This window comes from Sardina pilchardus, chromosome 13 (assembly GCF_963854185.1).
Source record: "Sardina pilchardus chromosome 13, fSarPil1.1, whole genome shotgun sequence".
Taxonomy (NCBI): Eukaryota; Metazoa; Chordata; class Actinopteri; order Clupeiformes; family Clupeidae; genus Sardina; species Sardina pilchardus.
In genome coordinates this window covers 4,967,501-4,984,652 of record NC_085006.1, presented here as the reverse complement: position 1 = coordinate 4,984,652, position 17,152 = coordinate 4,967,501, and the positions used below count along the sequence as shown (strand labels likewise).

Genomic DNA, 17,152 nt, shown 5'->3' with positions numbered 1-17,152 from the left:
AATGAGCAGTACAACAGAGAAAACTTCCTGTGCTTGTTTAGTGATATGTGCATAAATAACATTGTTGAAATCTCTTAAAAACAAAAACAAAAACAAAAACAAAAAAACATGTAACAAGCTCTCTTGACCTGGTACAGCAATTTCTCTTCAGACGGTTGACAGTAGAGTTCATTTTAGATATTTACTGTCAGTCTGTCAAAAATGGCTGTTTCATTTGATGTCAAGAATATATGCTAATTTAATTTGAAAAAGATTCACTGCATGCACAATGTGACACAAAGCCCCAAGATAACACATTGTTAAGCATGCAATACTGAACTATTTCAAAACATGAACAAACCTCCAATCTTTTCGGCATTTCGTGACATAATCACACATGTATTTTCTCCCACAGGAGTTTTAGGACCTAAGCTGTCATTAGAAATTGCTAACACCAGTGTAATCTCATTTAACAAAGGAATGTTATCTTTCCAAAAACAAAGACTGTATAAACTTCCTGTTTACAAAATATCATAGCATTTTATGATTGCATGTTGTGAGGTTTGAATCTGAGTTAACCATTGTTGGTCAAAATATTCAGAACCATTGCATAAATAAATGAATATATTTCTGACTGTACAAGAAAGGCAACAAACTGCTGAACAACCATGGTGTCAGATTCAAGACTCCACACCATCAAAAATGCAGCTGGCAAATCTGTGAGTCGATCTAAATGTGCAGCTGCTGCAGAGCACCTTGGACCTGTTTCTGTCAAATTGACTTGTTGACTTATTGACAATTGATAGACTGTTTTATTAGGCTATAGGCTATATTAGGCCTATTTTATTTCATAACACAAGGCATGGTATAACATCGCTGTGAGAGCCTGGAGAGAGAAAATAGACTATTAATTTAAACAGTATGGAGGACTATCTAGACTACCAGTCATAACCAATGTTCCCTCTAATTTCTTTCAGCACTGAGCAAAACATTTTTTTTCTGAGCGCAGGTTTTACCGCTGTGAGCAATTCGCAACCACGCGACCTGCCAAAAATGACCATGCCCCCCCCCCCCCGCCCCGCCCCCCATATATATATATAATTTACATGACAATAATGAGAATTTTTTTTTGTTAAAGACGGTTAATATGATGCTGTTTAATTCGTTTATAATGGTGCACTGTCACTTTAAGACTCTTGCCGGCGCACTCTGCTGTGCCTATGGCCTTCTCACAGTCTATTATAATGCTCAGGAGTGCATTACTCTTTGCGTTTTTCTTTTAAACGTTTCTTTTAAAATGGAGATATCAGTTAACAACAATGACAAGCCAGCTGGATCCCTTTTGTGCACGCTCAAACGCGTTCCCAATCAAATGAGTAACATAACGTAAATTAGAGCTATTGCAATGGAGATTATAAAGAGTATAATCTCTATGTAACATGCTGTTTTGACATTGACATTGCAAACGTTCTCTAAGAATAGTGTAAAGCAGTTTGCTGTAACGTTTACCAACGCTGTTGCTGGGAAAAATAGCGAACAGCCAATGATAACCTATCGGGCAAAATCTATGATAAACTAATGCATGCTCGGCGGGCTGCATTAAAGTGCGTGACGGGCCGTAGCACCCCTGCTTTAGGTATAATCAAGCTTCCACTCGGACAAAGTTTTATCACTAGCGAACTCCCCTTTCGCTTTTGCCTCCGAGCAAATATGTAAATATCTCTGAAAGTTTTATCCTACCTGGACCATCTTTTGTGTCAGTTTGGACTGTTTCATCTAGCCACTAAATTTTAAATGTTAGGCAGACCTTTTTCTGGAGCACCTGCTCAGCCTTTCTTTTCGTCATGATACCCGCCAAGAGCCTTAAGAATACTTTGTTTGTAACGTTGTCTACATCCGACTTGGTTGTCAGACATGTCAGTATTTTAAATGTTTGTAAACTAGGCTACATCGCGTTTGATAGTCACATTTTAAACCCCTGAAAAAAAAATTGTTTGTGCGGTCTGAAAAATATGCGCGGTCTGAAAAATCTGTTGCGCGGCCACTTCGACTGGCCTGCGCATCCGCGCACGCGCGCAGCTTAGAGGGAACATTGGTCATAACTACATAATAATAATGATGGGTCAATCAGTCCATAAGATCTGTATAGCCTAGCCTACCTTTAATGTGCATTAAAAGAGGATAGCAAAAAAAAGCCTGACGATTGAAATAGGCTACAATCATCATGTAACTGCATACGTTTACGACAATTTAGCTTCTATTCTTTGACTGAAAGACATATTATTATGAAACTTTTATTTTGCACATAGGCTACTGGAAACATAGCCCTGAAATACGGGCGTGTGTTTGTGGTTTGTTCGGCGTTTGTGCTGACTCTTAATTTGACAACATGAACGCCGATGCGACTTTAAAACAAATGACGTCATCAATGTGCGATTTTCTTGCTGTCTCTTTTTCCTCAGAGCCGGATAAGTCAACACAGGATTTAGCTTTTGTTGTCAAATTACATTATTTGATTGCTTGTTTTCATTCGAAAACCACTAATAACCCAACATACATTTTCGTTTTTCCTGCTCAGATTTTTATGCGCAGTGCCACGGATTAACATATCCCTGCCAAGCGTGTCATCTCGTTAGCATCTGATGAACTGTATTAGCAGCATACAGCTAGTGCATATCAACAGTGAATGCTCTTGACATTTTAGCTAACAGGCTATTGAATTGAATTCGGCCAACGATAATTAATGCTAAGTGCGGATAACATATACTTAGGGAAAGGCAGGGGAGTCCTTGCATTGTTGTGGACGGCATGAGTTATGGTTATGGTGGCAGGAGAGGACGAAGAGGGGGTCGCAGGTTTGGCGATGGAAACGAAGAGAGATGGGAGCGTGGTGCAGGGCCGAGTAGTGGAGGTTATCAGAGGAACTCGGGCTGGGAATCACGGGAGGAACATGGACGTGGAGGAGGGGGTGGCCCACGGGGTAAACATCCTCCACATCTGAAAGGCAGAGAGATTGGCTTATGGTACGCCAAAATGGGTGGTGCGAAAAGATCCGAACAGGAGAGGAAATCCGTGAGTCTTATGTCCCTTCTTTGAATAAACTATCTATAGATACATGGTGTGTACTCAGAGTGGTGGATAACTCGTTATGTGATGCTTCTCATTTGTAGAGGGCCGTGGTTCAGATGGATCAGTCTAGAGAGCAGCACATCACTGAACTACTAAATTCGGTTCAACGAGTGCCCCCCGGAGCTAGCATGGACACTGGCGCATCCACCTCACAGTCCTGGAGGTCTAAGCCTCAAGAGAGCCATCACAGGTGAGAAGCCTCTTTATCATCTTGCTGTATTTGCCATAAACTATAATGTCTGTGTGGTGTAATGATTTGCATGCCGTGAATATTGAAATCAGTGTGGTTAACATGTTTGTGTAACCAAAATAAGTGTTGAGACTTTGTCCATGTCTTCTCAGTTACTTTGATGGAGATGAACCTCCTGAGGAAATACCTGAAACAAAACCGGTAATTAAGGAAATCAAGCAAGAAAACGAGACAAGAAAAGAAACTACCTGGGACAAAGACCTTGAATTCCTGTTTCAGGACATAATACGCAAGCCATCCCTTGACCAAGAGCTCAAGAAAGACCTGCAGATAAAAAGGGCTGATGCTAAATATCTAGATATGTTGGTAAGAAACTCTACCATACCTTTCTTGTGGTGTTCTTTCCTATACAGTGTAGCCTAGGCATATACACTCAAATTGACATTATGCTGTTATGTATTTTTTTTCCCCCAGAAATTCCGGGAAAAGCTTCCATCATATGGAATGAGAGAGGTATGACTGACATTGATCGTTAACCACACTCTGACAGCTTCCTTGAAGTTCCAGCTGACACAGCGTTGTTGTCTTCTCATCCTTCAGGAGCTGGTCCAGCTAATCCAGACCAGCCAGGTTGTGGTGGTCAGCGGGGAGACTGGCTGTGGGAAGACCACTCAGGTCACGCAGTTTATCCTGGACGATTACATCGAGAGAGACATGGGCTCTCTCTGCAGGGTGGTCTGCACCCAGCCACGCCGGATCAGCGCTATCTCGGTACGCTTGAAGTCTGGACATCCACAGGCTGTTTGTCAGCAGATAAGAATCGTCTCAGAAGTTGTTTACTAAACCTGTTGTGCAACGCTGTTTTGCTTTGTAGCTGTTATTGCAGAGAGTTGTGCAGGTTGCAGATGGCTTTGACTCAGACTGGCTGATTGATCTGTAACATTTATGTAGATGATATGTGACCCTGCAAGGCAAAACCAGTCGCTTTGTGCTCAATGCTATATTGAGAAAATCTGTGATAAACAAATGTACAGGGCTAACATGTTGAATTTCACATTTTCGCTTAATTCGACAGTATACAGTCTACACTTTCATATCGTGAACAAACTTCACGGAAAAGCATACATTTTGATTCTTAAACCCGGTGAAGATTCAACACATTAGCAGTCATTCCCATTGTCCACGCCGCTTAAAAAGGTGATTTTCTCATCTTCTGGCATGTCGTGACGGGAGAACCATGTCAACTTTGAATGTGGTTATCTTAGCGATAGTTTCTCCAATATCCTCGATATACATATCGTTGGAAAGCTTAGTTTATTCATTTTGTACATTTTACCAAAACGACTGGTTTCGCCTTGCAGGGTCACACATGTGTTTAGGCTTGATGTCTCTCACTAAGAGCCATTTTCCATGCAGGTTGCAGAGAGAGTGTCTGCGGAGCGGGCTGAGAGTGTGGGCAACGGCAACTCTTGTGGCTACCAGATCCGACTGCAGAGGTGAATCACCTAAGTTTATGAATATTGAAGTCATGAAATCTGGTTTGTGCTTTGGAGTCATGATTCAGGGTGGGGCAAAATGAGGATGGCGGTCACATTTTGGTCACACCTAGCCGTGTGTGGCGCTATTGGAACACGATGGTGGAGAGGAAACCCACTGGATGTTAGTTGTTGTTCAGCTTCAGTGTGAAACATTGGAAGATACCTGCAGTTTGTCTGGTCTAGTTTGTCCATAGTCAAGTCAAGTCAAGATTATTTATATAGCGCATTTCATACACAGAGGTCATTCAATGTGCTTTACATAAACATAACCAAACAGTAATAGCAGATAAAAGCATAGATGGGCAACGAGTAATTACAGATCATGATAAAGCATAGAAAGAAAGCATAAATCAAGGTAGTCATTTAAAAAATGAAGAATAATGAACAAGAAAGCATAAAAAGAAAAAGCATGAATGTAGATAAAAGTTTTTAAAAAACAGAATAATTAACAAGAAAACATAAAAGACTCAATGTGGAGTACAGATACAGAACAGAACAGAACAGAAAGCATCTGAGAACAGTTTGGTCTTAAGTCTACATTTAAAACTGGCTACAGTTGGGGCCTTTTTTAATGTCATCCAGAAGTTGGTTCCAGAGCTGAGCCGCGTAGCACCTAAAAGCTGCTTCACCATGTATGTTCTAACTGCAGGTTTTACTAACAGTTTACTAACCATAGATGGCCCTTGACTTATGTTAATATATCACCATATTGTGTGTCTCTTAAAGAGAAACTATGCCGGTTTGGTGATTTCATCTCCGGTTTCGGTTTCGCTTTTCGTTTTTGCTCGTTTTATGCTTGCACATTTCTCTGTAGAGCTTCCCCTAAAGCTTTAGCGTGTATATTTATACATACAGGCTATATATATATATATATATATATATATATATATATAATTTGCAAGCGTGGTTCTTCTTGTTCCTTACGCGTCTCAGACTTCCAGATGTAAACAAGGAGCGATCGCCTCCTGGACAAACTGCATGGCTGCAATAGCGGATAGGGACACTGGGGGCGGGAGGAAATATTACTGTTTTCGATAAAACTGGTCAGTCAAGCAAAACAACGATTTCTAAGCGATTTTATGACTATGAAAATGTTGCATAGGGTCTCTTTAATGTGTCTTCTTTCATATCTTCTTTTCTCCACCTCTGCCAGAGTCATACCTACTCTGCTGTTTGTGTGTATGATGTAGCTTTATTATGCTCTGGTGCTGGAGGCAGCTGAGTGGAGTCTGTTGGGCTGGGTGGAGGGTGGAGGGTGGGGGAGGGGGGGTCCTCTCAGGGAAGGCAGCCTGTGGAGAGGTGGCTGATTACAGTGCATTCATCCTGACCTGAATAGGACAACCTCTTGACTCCAGGCAATGTCATTCTCAAGTCTCTCAGTCTATCTCGGCTGTTCTGTCTCTTTTAAACTACCGACTTTCAATCTGTAAGATATCATCTGCCAGCCAGGCGTCTCACTTCTTATTTCCTCTTCATGTCCTCGTGTCATCCTGCTCGTGTCGCCGTCAGGATGTTTCTTAATCTGAGATTGAGCTCTGATGGGCGCAGTGTTCCGTCGACTTATCTTCACATCCGCTGTCCTCATTGATTTGACCCTCAGATCTCCCAAATGAATTTCTCCACCTTATCCCCTCCGCCTCCTTAATCACCCTGCTCTGTCTCAGGTTGTATAGGCTCAGTAGGCAGCGTACGTGTTGCATTTCATATTTGATGGCAAAGCAGTCTCTTGCCAGAATCTTAAAGTGGTTCACATATATGTGCACTGCAGCATTTAATATCTGCCTGAGTAGCTAGTCAATTCAGTGCATTTGTGAAAGTGCTTTCTGGGAGAGAGAACAGCTCCAGACTCCATCCTAAATTAGCTGAAACCTCAGCCTTCATAAATCAATAGTGGCTGTTTTTAGTAAATTTATTATTGATAATCCTCACCACAGTTTTCTCTCATTCCAGCTTTTGCCATTTTCATCACTGGAAAATTCCATGATGTTGGTTCTGTTAGTGGGGCAGTGTGCGTTTAGCTGAATTGTTTTGTTATTCAGAAGGCAGCTTTTGCAGTTGTTTGGACCGGGGGCATAATGCACTGGTGATTGGTCTGGAGGGGACAGGCAGGCTCCAGGTATAGAGCATCACAGGCTCCAGACTCCTGTGAGTGCATTTCTCCTCAGAGCGACAGAGCAATAGCTGCACTGATGAAGGTGGCGTGAGGGTGGATCGATGGGGCCGGGGACAGATCACGGTAGGGAGCTGAGAGTCTGACACCGTGTTAATCTGCAGCAGAGGAGGCCAGGCAGGGAGAGGTGCTGGGGCTGCGGAGAGCTGTGATGGGCACCGGGTGTGAGGCTGGAAGAGTTAATAATAGATGATGACAGGAGGAATGGGGATGTGTGTCTGCGAGATCCTTAGGGCATGTGTGTGTGTCTTGTCTTTTTTACTTCCTTCCCTCTGTCAGTCTGTCTGACTGTCTCACTCTCTGTCATTTTTTTTCTCTCTCTCCCTCCCTCCCTCTCTCTTTCACTGTCTCCCTCCTTTTCCTCTTTCGCCACCTGTCCATATAAAAGACTGACTCTTCTGAACTGATCTATCTATGCCCCTGAGATTGCAAATGGAAAAATGCAATTGCACAGAAATGATGTTCATGTTAAAAAATGGAATGTGCGGGTTCTGTTTTAATTTGCTTTAGTTTATGGTGAATGTGAAAAATATCAACCTGAAATTAGTTGTGTTAATTGTAATTGTTCTGTGCTGTTTTCGCTTGACTATTTTCAACCCCCCCCCCCCCCTTCTGTTGGCTCTGCTTCTCAGCCGGTTACCACGGAAACAAGGCTCTGTTTTGTATTGTACGACGGGCATTATTCTTCAGTGGCTCCGCTCCGATTCGTGAGTGTCCTCCTCCCATTCATTCCTCTTCCATTCTTCCTCTCTCTCTTCCTCTCTCTCTCTCTCTCTCTCTCTCTCTCTCTCTCTCTCTCTCTCTCTCTCTCTCTCTCTCTCTCCTTCTTCGTTCTTTTCATTTAGCTTTGTTATTCTCTTTCCCCAGCGTCATTGATGAGGTTCAGGTTTATCAGGCCTCTGCAGGTCTGTAGAGACTCTGAGCAGACTTAGAGAAAGCCCAAGGTCTGTAGCTGCTTTTGTGTTCCTGCAACCTGCACTGAGATGATGCCTGTTTTCTAGTGCCGCTTGTTTGACACATAGACATGAAAGCCTTCAAACAAGACAGGAGATAGGAAGGAAATATTTCCTGTGGCATGTTTTCATATGAACATGAATCATTTGTAAATATTTAAACTATAGTAGTTTATGTTTCTGTGAAATGCATGTTTTTTTTTATATATACCAGGAAACATGATCAAGAAAGCGTACTAAAACCAAGGCTACTGAATGTTCTTTTTGGTTAGGGCCCCTGCTCAAAGTCTCTTTCTATCCCACTCTTCTAATTTCCCTTACATTTTTTCTTTCTTTCTTTCTCTCTCTCTCTCTCTCTCTCTCTCTCTCTCTCTCTCTCTTGCTCTTACACACACACACACACACACACACACACACACACACACACACGTTATTGTAAATGGTAAAGACTAAAACATATTTTAGTGAATAAATGTTTTAGTGTACAAGTGTTTTACACTCTTTAAAATACACCTGAATGCAGAACTGGCTGCAATTTTCTCTCCCTTGAATGCATCAGAGTAGCCAACCTGATCCTCCTCCTTTGATCCCACCTACTCTTAGACACCTGTCCAGCATTAGCCACCTGGTTCTGGATGAGATCCACGAGCGAAACCTACAGTCTGACGTTCTCCTCACCATCGTGAAGGACCTGCTGTCGGTCCGGGATGACCTGAAAGTGATTCTCATGAGTGCTACGCTCAACGCAGAGAAATTCAGCAAGTACTTTGGTGAGAAAAGACTCTCATGTGGAAAAAGTTATCTTGAATGGAGAATGTATTCAAGGGACGCCTCATTACTAAAGTTTGGTGATAAGTCACGTCCACAAACAGTTCAATGCGCAATCCCAATCAGTGTAACAGCTCATGCTTGGATGTCTCTCCATTTGGAATACAAGTGAGAATCTGTCTGCCTTTTATTCCAGCATAGTCAAACAACAAGCAAAGTATTGATTGATACAGCTTCAAAAGAAAATTCTTGAGTCTTGTTCTCAGCCATGAGAATTGTTCTCACTTTAAAGCAAGAGGGAGTTTTGTGTCCAATTTTTCATATTTCATCCCTTCATATTTGATCAGTCTCGCAGTCTGCCTCTCCCTCACACACGGCATCAGGGGCTAGATTCTAGGCCCTATACATAAGCTGTGTCTCTCCTTGTGTTGATGAATGTGACGCCCAAAATTGTATGGGAAGTGATCGTTCTGAAAGTGATCCCCAATGATATTGTTTTAGTTATAGTTTATGTGTGGACGTTCATATAATATAAGCTAGAACTATATATTTGTTGTTGTTATCTTGCTAATTAGCATTCTTGGTGTCAGTGGCCCTTAACAAGACAAAAGAACAATTTCAAACTTACAATAAGCTGAAATATAATCAGTCTGGCAATTCTTGAATAGATGTGATGGTACAGTAGTTTAACTAGGTGTTGTTTTATTTTCTTGTGTGAATAATTTTCTTGTGTGAACCATCACGGGGATATTCATTTAGCATGGTCCATGGAGATGGACATTTGAATGCAGTCAAAGACACTATATGACTCGAGAGGCTAAAGCCTTGTGCTGTGCTCTCTTTTAGGTGAGAAATTAGTTCGCAGTTCTTGGAAGAAAGTATTACTGTTGCTGTGTCACTGAAATTGGTGCTTTAGGATTTGTTGTCACTTAATTTGATTATATTGGAGAGGAATCCAGTACAGAGTGGACTAATCCATTTTGTGGCTTTTTGTGGAATTACTTAAAAGAGCCTCCTTCCACTGTTTTTGCATGTAACTAAATTAGTCAACTAATTAAAATTAAGGGCACCAAAACCAAAACCAAACACTTTATTCAAAGTTTCTTCTGGCCCCTCGCCTGATTTGGACCCTGACACGTCAGTTCCAGTTTCCTCAATTGCAATAGCCAATACCCATGCACAGCATTTAAGCCAGTCACTCGCATGTGGGTCCACTCAGCCAGGCCATGTGTAGGATGCTCAGCCAGAACCAGCCAGCTTAGTTGTTACTGTAAAATGACTCCTTTGTCTGCATCTTGATAAGTTGTCAACTATTTAATTATTCACCTATGTGGTAATCGATTAATTGGCTCCTCCATGATGATAAACCAGATATATTTGTTGTGGACAAAAAAAGGCATTTGAGAACATGATTTTGGAATTTGCGAAACTCTGATTGTAATCTTTTTTATTTTTTAGTCGACTTTTTTTTTTATCAATTAAACAACTAATTGTCAACTATCAATCAAACTAACAAATCAGCTATTTGTCAAATGACAAATGTTTTCCATTGTTCTTGCTCTCCTTTAGGTAACTGCCCAATGATCCACATTCCTGGCTTCACATACCCGGTGCAGGAGTACCTGCTGGAGGATGTGGTGGAGATGATCAGGTGAGCCACCAGCCTCACCCAGCCAGCCACACACGGGCCTGCATGCCAAGCCCAGTGCACACTGATACAGTCATTTCTTGCATATAAGCCACATTGTATTTAAGCCACAGGACAGTGTTTTATGCAAGTTAAAAGAAACAAAAGCATATTAACACCATATTAACTGCCCCCCTGTATTAACCTCATGGCGGAAGACATTTTGCAAAATCAATGTATAAGCCACGGCTAATAGTCGGGAACTTACAGTAGACCTTTACGGTTTACAGCCACTCCAAACTTCTTCCTTCTTCCTTAGATTGTTTCCTGAAATAAATCATGGATGATTGGTATGTGGGTGGATGGGAGGTAATAGGCATAAATAAAGCTATTTTATAAGTACAGCTTGTCAGCCTTTTACTGCGGAAGACCAGGTTTTTATGGTTAGACTTTTTGACAGCATATTAGGACAAATCGGACGTAAAGAACTAGACTTCATATTAAATAATCACTCAATGTTGACTTTTATTTACAGAGAGAGGGTGTTACTGTGTAAAAGCATGCAAGCTGTTTTCTGCCTTACAAAAAAATCTGTGGCTTTCTAAAGAAAGAAAATCTCATGGATAACAATGAATTGGCAATTGAGCTTGTGCAAGTGTGGATGTGTGTAAAGTGTTGCCTACTTTGTGGATAAAATTGGCCACTTTTGTTGATCTCCAACGACACATACTCGCTTTGCAAGGCGTTTGCATGCGCAAACAAGACCGCAGCATTGTGTGATGGGTGCAGCGTTGCGTGATGGGTGCTGTGTGTGTGTGGCTCCTCAGGTACCGGCCGCAGAAGAAGGAGCGCAGGCCCAGGGGGAAGAGGGGCTTCATGCACGGCCAGGTGGCGCGGCCAGAGAAGGAGCAGAAGGAGGCCGAGTACCAGGAGAGCTGGCCCTGCTACGCACGCACCCTCAGGGACAAGTCAGTCACACACACACACACACACACACACACACACACACCCAGCACACAGCAGAGCACAAACACTGTGGCCGCTCTGATAAGGTTATCCCATTCAGAAGGCCGCTTGAGAGAGAGCAGTGTCAATATCATGTGCGCAGCACCATTGTCCATGTCTCGGAAAAGGCTCTCCGTGTGCTCAGTGGAAAGTGTTGTCTTTTGTAAACTGATCAACACCATGGCATGGCTGACTAGTATTATTTGTTTAATCAGCTGGAAATGAATCTTGACACCATCTGCACTGTGGGAAATGCTTGTAGTTTGGGGAGTGTTGTTTCTTTTTCCTTTAAAAGTGAGTTTGCAGTTGAGCGCCCAGATGCTGGTTCTCATGATGGACTGTGATTGGCAGGTACTCGGACAGCACCATTGACGTAATGGAGATGATGGATGACGATGACAGAATCGACCTGGATTTGATCGCAGCACTCATCCGACACATTGTGATGAATGAGGATGTGAGTACTGACTGTGTGTGTGTGTCAAGTGCGCCTGCTTCTCGGTGTGTGTGTGTGTTTTGTGTCTTGCGTGCTCACCCTGTGTGTGTGTGTGAGAGGGAGTGTGTGAACAGAGACAGATGGGGGTGCAATGGGTGCGGACCGCCACAGCAGGAGCTTATTGGCAGCGAGCTGGTTGTTAATAGGAGAGCTTAACAGATGCTACGTATGTGATCTTCCTATCTGCTCGTCTCTCTCTCTCTCTCACTATCTCTCTCTCTCCTTCTCTCTCACTATCTCTCTATCCTGACAGTCCTTGCTTCTCCTCAGCTGCCATCTATCTCTCACTCCCTTTCCTCCCTTCCTCCTCCTCCCACTCTTTGATCAGTGGTGCGGCTTTCTTATCCGCGAGGAGATTCCGGGGCTTAAGGGTGTCTGCTCTGACGTGGCGCCCTGCCGTAATGAAGATGCACTGCAGGCCTCTCGGAGGCGGTGGCGAGGCGAGGCGGTGGGGGCGAGGCGAGGCGGTGGCGAGGAGGCGGTGGGGAGGAGGCGAGGCGGTGGGGAGGGGAGGAGGCGAGGCGAGGCGGTGGGGAGGAGGCGAGGCGGTGGGGAGGAGGCAGTGGGGAGGAGGAGAGGCTGGCCCGTCCCCTGCCAGAGCACTGCAGCTGTGCAGATGCCACTTCATCTCATTAGCTGAACCCTTGCCAGACCCGTTACTGCTGCTGCTGCCCTGCTTGGATGGCAGCCCAGAGCTCGGTACTCTAGAGAGGAGGCGCCATCCACAAGACTTGTTTTAATCGGGCAAAGAGTCATCCTCCCTCCACACGGTGCCCTCTCTAATGGCCATTGGCATTAGCATGCAGAATCAGTGGCAGACGGAGAAGGTTGCGTATGGTTACAGAAGAAGAAGGAATCTGTCGGTTATCTATGTTGTGACTCAGGAATGGTAACAGTGGCTTAAAGTCAAAAGCTTTCAAATATAGTTTTGGTGTGCGTGTCTATTTGATTAAGAGAAGAAAAGGGCAGAGTCCATTTTGACAGCAGTGGGAATTTATGCACCATCTGTCATTTTATTGGTTAAGTAAAGCGTGTGTTGGGGAATATTTAATGTTCAGCGTAGTCGAGGGTGTCAAGTCTGTTCAAGTGGCCTCAGTGCATATGGTGTATAATTCATTTCATGTTTGTGAATGGAGCCCCTTGTGCCAGGTGGCGGCCGGAGCGTCCAGGTTAAGGGCTCTTAGTTAAAGGACAGTGGGCAGATGCTCTTCAGCACGCTTGCCAAAAGGGCACTGGACAGGCTCTGGCCGCCTTTCATCTTCCCCTTGATCTGCCCGGCCTTCTCCTCAGCCGCCTGCCCTGTGCTGACCACGAGAGGAGGAGGAGGAGGAGGAGGAGGAGGAGGAGGAGGGGTGGACTTGAGGAAGGTGTGAGGCAGGAGAAGGACAGGGCTCCGTGGGGATGATGCTGCCGTCCTCACATCCCACACGTCACTGACACCTGGGGGGGATCATGGGTTGTGCGGAAGCCACGGATTAATGATCATTAATTAGGCATCGCGTTCGGGAATCGTGTGCCTTTTAATGTCAGCCTGGCTCCACCAGGAAGTGGAAAGTGGGTCAGGAAGAGTTCTGATGTACACACCAACATGCTCATACATGTGAACACACACACACACACACACACACACACACACACACACACACACACACACTATTTCCTCAGCACCTCCGTATGCTCCCCTGTGGCCGTCACATGCTCCAGCTCGTGAGGTGGTGATGACACGTGTTTCAGATGTTGCACAGCATCTGGATGTGTTCAGAATAAGGTGGCAGTGCCCCTCCGCTCTGGGACTTCTCCCTTCCTAATTTCCCTCTTTCTTTCTTTCTCTCTCTCTCTCCCCCTCCCTCCTCCTCTCTGTCTCTCTCTCTCTCTCCCTCTCCCCGCTCCACTCTGCCTGCGAGGTGCCCCTGTGCCTGCGTGAGGTCAGTCATGTGCGTGGAGAAGCTCGTGCTCACGTAACGGAGCTGTTGTCCCGGAGAAGCGAGTCGTCTGTCTTCTCGTGTGACTCGCGTTGCCCTTTTGTTCTGAGTAATATTTCCCTCTCACTATTAAGTGGCCATTTGCAAACGCAGCCATTAGGCGTGACGCAAGCAGCAGCCCGGCTTTGTCAGAGGGGCTTGTTGGCCATCTCGAGCACTCTCTGAAGGACTACGACATGCATTTCATTTACATCCACATTTGCATGTAGTCTTCAGAGGAGCCTTTTCTCCATGCTGTGCCAGTATAGATTTGATCAGGCTGTATATTAAGAGCTCTTTGAGAATATTCGCTTGTCTTGTCGTGTGCATTAGCTTGTTTGTAAGAGCATTCTCAGGTGTGTATGTGTGTGTGTTTTCATGGGATGCTTTGATCTCATCATCCGGTGTGTGTGTGTGTATGTGTGTTTCAGGATGGAGCCATACTGGTCTTCCTCCCGGGGTGGGACAACATCAGTGGTCTTAATGACCTCCTTATGGCTCAGCAGATGTTCAAGTCAGGTAAACACACACACACACACACACACACTGAGGAACAGCATTAGGATATAATCACTTCCTCCTCAAACCAGTTGTCAAATTAGAACTCACACTGCAATAAGTCAGTGTGTTTAGTACATGTCTTGCAGAAGCAATGGTCTGTGATTGTTTTTTTTTTAAACTAATCTAGCTTGTGTCAGGTTCTGATTGATAACATGGCTGCTGTCTCTCCTTTTTTCCAGATAAGTTTGTGATAATTCCCCTCCACTCTCTCATGCCCACGGTCAACCAGACCCAGGTGAGCCCCTTACTCTCCCCTCTCTGCACCTCTCCTCCCGGAGAAGCTCAATTTCAGCACAGATTGAAATATGATCTTTCCCCATTCAGGTTTTCAAAAGACCCCCACATGGAGTGCGGAAGATTGTGATCGCCACTAACATTGCTGAAACCAGGTGTGTGGATAAGGTGTCATGCTACACTGTGAGAATACCGTGTTGCGAGTGTCCAAGCCATTTCATATGATTCGCATCTGCTTTTCAAAACTAATAAAGAATGCAATAGACACACCATTGTAAAATAATGCAGATGATCAATATACAGAATGTATATCAAGTATGGTGGAGCTATAATGAAAAGAAATGAAGCGTAAACAGCTTTTAAAGAGTAGGGAGTATGAAGAGGCACATTGACAAAATCACTCCGGTGCTATTGCATGGTAGGGCTCATGGAGGGTCCTCGTCACATAGGCATCAGTCTACTGGAAGGGCTCTTGGCTGTCACACTAAAGTGGGCTTTCAAAGTCAAAGTCAGTTTAATAGCAAATACTTATCACTGCTTTTTTTGGGAAATCAATTTAGAAAACCATTCAATTTCAAATGAGGTTTCAGAGCATGATGCGTGCGTGTGTGTGCACTCGTGTGTGTGTGTGTGTGTGTGTGTGTGTGCGCGTGTCTGTGTGTATATGTGTGTGTGTGTGTGTGTCTGTGTGTCTATATGTGTGTGTGTGTGCCTGCCTGCCTGTGTCTCCGTCTCTCTGTGAGTGCTGAAGCGAGAGCGTGCTGTGTCTTGTTGGTCTCCCTCACGTGGCGTGCGGCTGCTTGACAGGCCCGTCAGGTTTGGGGGTTAATGACGGCGCCCGGGAGCTCCGTTAGCCCTGGGTGGCACACACACACGCGTAGGTACACACACACACACACACACACACACACAACCAACACACACACTCACACAGCACTCACACAGCACACACACTCACACACACACACAGCACGGCTAATGAGTCTGCGGCGGGCGCTTCGTCTTCGTCTTCGTCTCTCCGCTGCGCTCTCTCACAGGCTCCAGCGACCTCACCCAAAATACACCCCACACTTCCGCACCGTCTTGCATTTATACGGATGGGCTTTCATGCCCACTGATGGGCTTATTTATAGCTCCCCGTGTGTGTGTGTGTGTGTGTGTGTGTGTGTGTGTTGGTGTCTTCATTTGCCTTTGAACTAAACTTAAGCTCATCTGTCCCACCCAATGGCAATAAGTATCTGTAGTGTTTTTGGCAGAGCCTCTCCCTCCCTCACGCTCTCCATCTTAGACTATTTAGAGCAAAAGAGAAGAGGCGTGCGCCGCACTGACAGCCATGTATATTTTACCAATGCATGTGATGATAATCATATTGGGCAAATCAGGACACCCAAAATAACTGACGTGCCTGTTTGTCTGCCTCCCTCTCAGCATCACCATAGACGACGTGGTGTACGTCATAGACGGAGGCAAGATTAAGGAGACCCACTTTGACACGCAGAACAACATCAGCACCATGACGCCGGAGTGGGTGAGCCTGGCCAACGCCAAGCAGAGGAAGGGGCGCGCTGGCAGGTACGCTTCTCACCTCTGACCCCCGGCGGCTCGGCCTCTTTCTGTCCCATCCCTCTGTTCTCTCTCTCCTCCTCTCTCTCTCCTCTGTCCATCATCACAAGTCTGTCTGCCACACAAAGGAGAAGAGAGCATGTCGGGGAAATGGCCCTCTTATCTGGAGTGTGGAGCCCTCTCCATTCTCTGGCATGACAGGCCTGCTCCTGATGCTGCCATTGTGAGTGGGATTGAGATTGTGAGTGAGTGTGAGTGCTGCACACAGTCCTTCTCTGGTCCTCTCTCTCTCTCTCTCTCTCTTTCTCTCTCACGGTGCTCCTCTGTTCCTTCCTCTGAGTGAGCGTGTGCTTTTAAAGGCCCCGTCGCTGGGACTTCCATCTGTCCTCAAGTCAGTGTAGCCTCTCGGGTCTACAGCAAGCCAGCCTGCTTCACACTGTGTGTGTGTGTGTGTGTGTGTGTGTGTGTGTGTGTGTGTGTGTAAGCAGTGGGAATTGTTTGACTGACAGATGAAATGAGTGCCCCTGTTCCAGTCACACATTTAAAGCTTTTATCTGCCAGTGATGTTAAATAAGATGAGGTGGGCGTGTGTGTGTGTGTGAGAGAGAGAGAGAAAGAGAGAGAGTGTGTGTGTGTGTGTGCGTGTGTGAGAGAGAGTGAGTGAGCCGGAATAGGAGTGAAGGCTAAGTTGTCGTGTATGTGTTGAGACCTGATGAGGTTGGATAGGTTAGGGTGATTCACATGTAGAGCCTTCAGCATGTAAATTGGATCAAGCCTCTCTCTCTCTTTTTCTCTCTCTCTCTCTCTCTCTCTCTCTCTCTCTCTCTCTCTCTCTACCTAAATCCCTTCATCTCTCCATCTCTGTGCACCTGTCTCTGGGTTTCTCTCCGTCTGGTGACATTTTGTTTCCCATTCTCTTACTTGAGTCTATATGCTCCTTTGAGTGCTGGCAATTGCGCTAATGAGCACAACTGCCAA

The 17,152-nt window shown here is 45.0% G+C and overlaps 1 protein-coding gene across 1 annotated transcript in view; it reads left to right on the top strand.

Moving 5' to 3' along the window:
- The first annotated feature begins 2,423 nt into the window (after nucleotides 1-2,423).
- dhx36 (DEAH (Asp-Glu-Ala-His) box polypeptide 36) overlaps nucleotides 2,424-17,152 on the top strand; it is a 26,023-nt gene continuing 11,294 nt past the window's right edge. The window contains exons 1-15 of the mRNA XM_062551772.1: nucleotides 2,424-3,051; nucleotides 3,150-3,298; nucleotides 3,451-3,664; nucleotides 3,773-3,811; nucleotides 3,899-4,069; nucleotides 4,715-4,794; nucleotides 7,639-7,713; nucleotides 8,563-8,729; nucleotides 10,297-10,378; nucleotides 11,182-11,322; nucleotides 11,711-11,816; nucleotides 14,248-14,335; nucleotides 14,557-14,612; nucleotides 14,702-14,766; nucleotides 16,040-16,183. Of these exons, the coding sequence (XP_062407756.1) occupies nucleotides 2,788-3,051; nucleotides 3,150-3,298; nucleotides 3,451-3,664; nucleotides 3,773-3,811; nucleotides 3,899-4,069; nucleotides 4,715-4,794; nucleotides 7,639-7,713; nucleotides 8,563-8,729; nucleotides 10,297-10,378; nucleotides 11,182-11,322; nucleotides 11,711-11,816; nucleotides 14,248-14,335; nucleotides 14,557-14,612; nucleotides 14,702-14,766; nucleotides 16,040-16,183 (1,841 nt within the window). The 5' untranslated portion in view covers nucleotides 2,424-2,787. The remainder of the gene's footprint in view (nucleotides 3,052-3,149; nucleotides 3,299-3,450; nucleotides 3,665-3,772; nucleotides 3,812-3,898; nucleotides 4,070-4,714; nucleotides 4,795-7,638; nucleotides 7,714-8,562; nucleotides 8,730-10,296; nucleotides 10,379-11,181; nucleotides 11,323-11,710; nucleotides 11,817-14,247; nucleotides 14,336-14,556; nucleotides 14,613-14,701; nucleotides 14,767-16,039; nucleotides 16,184-17,152) is intronic.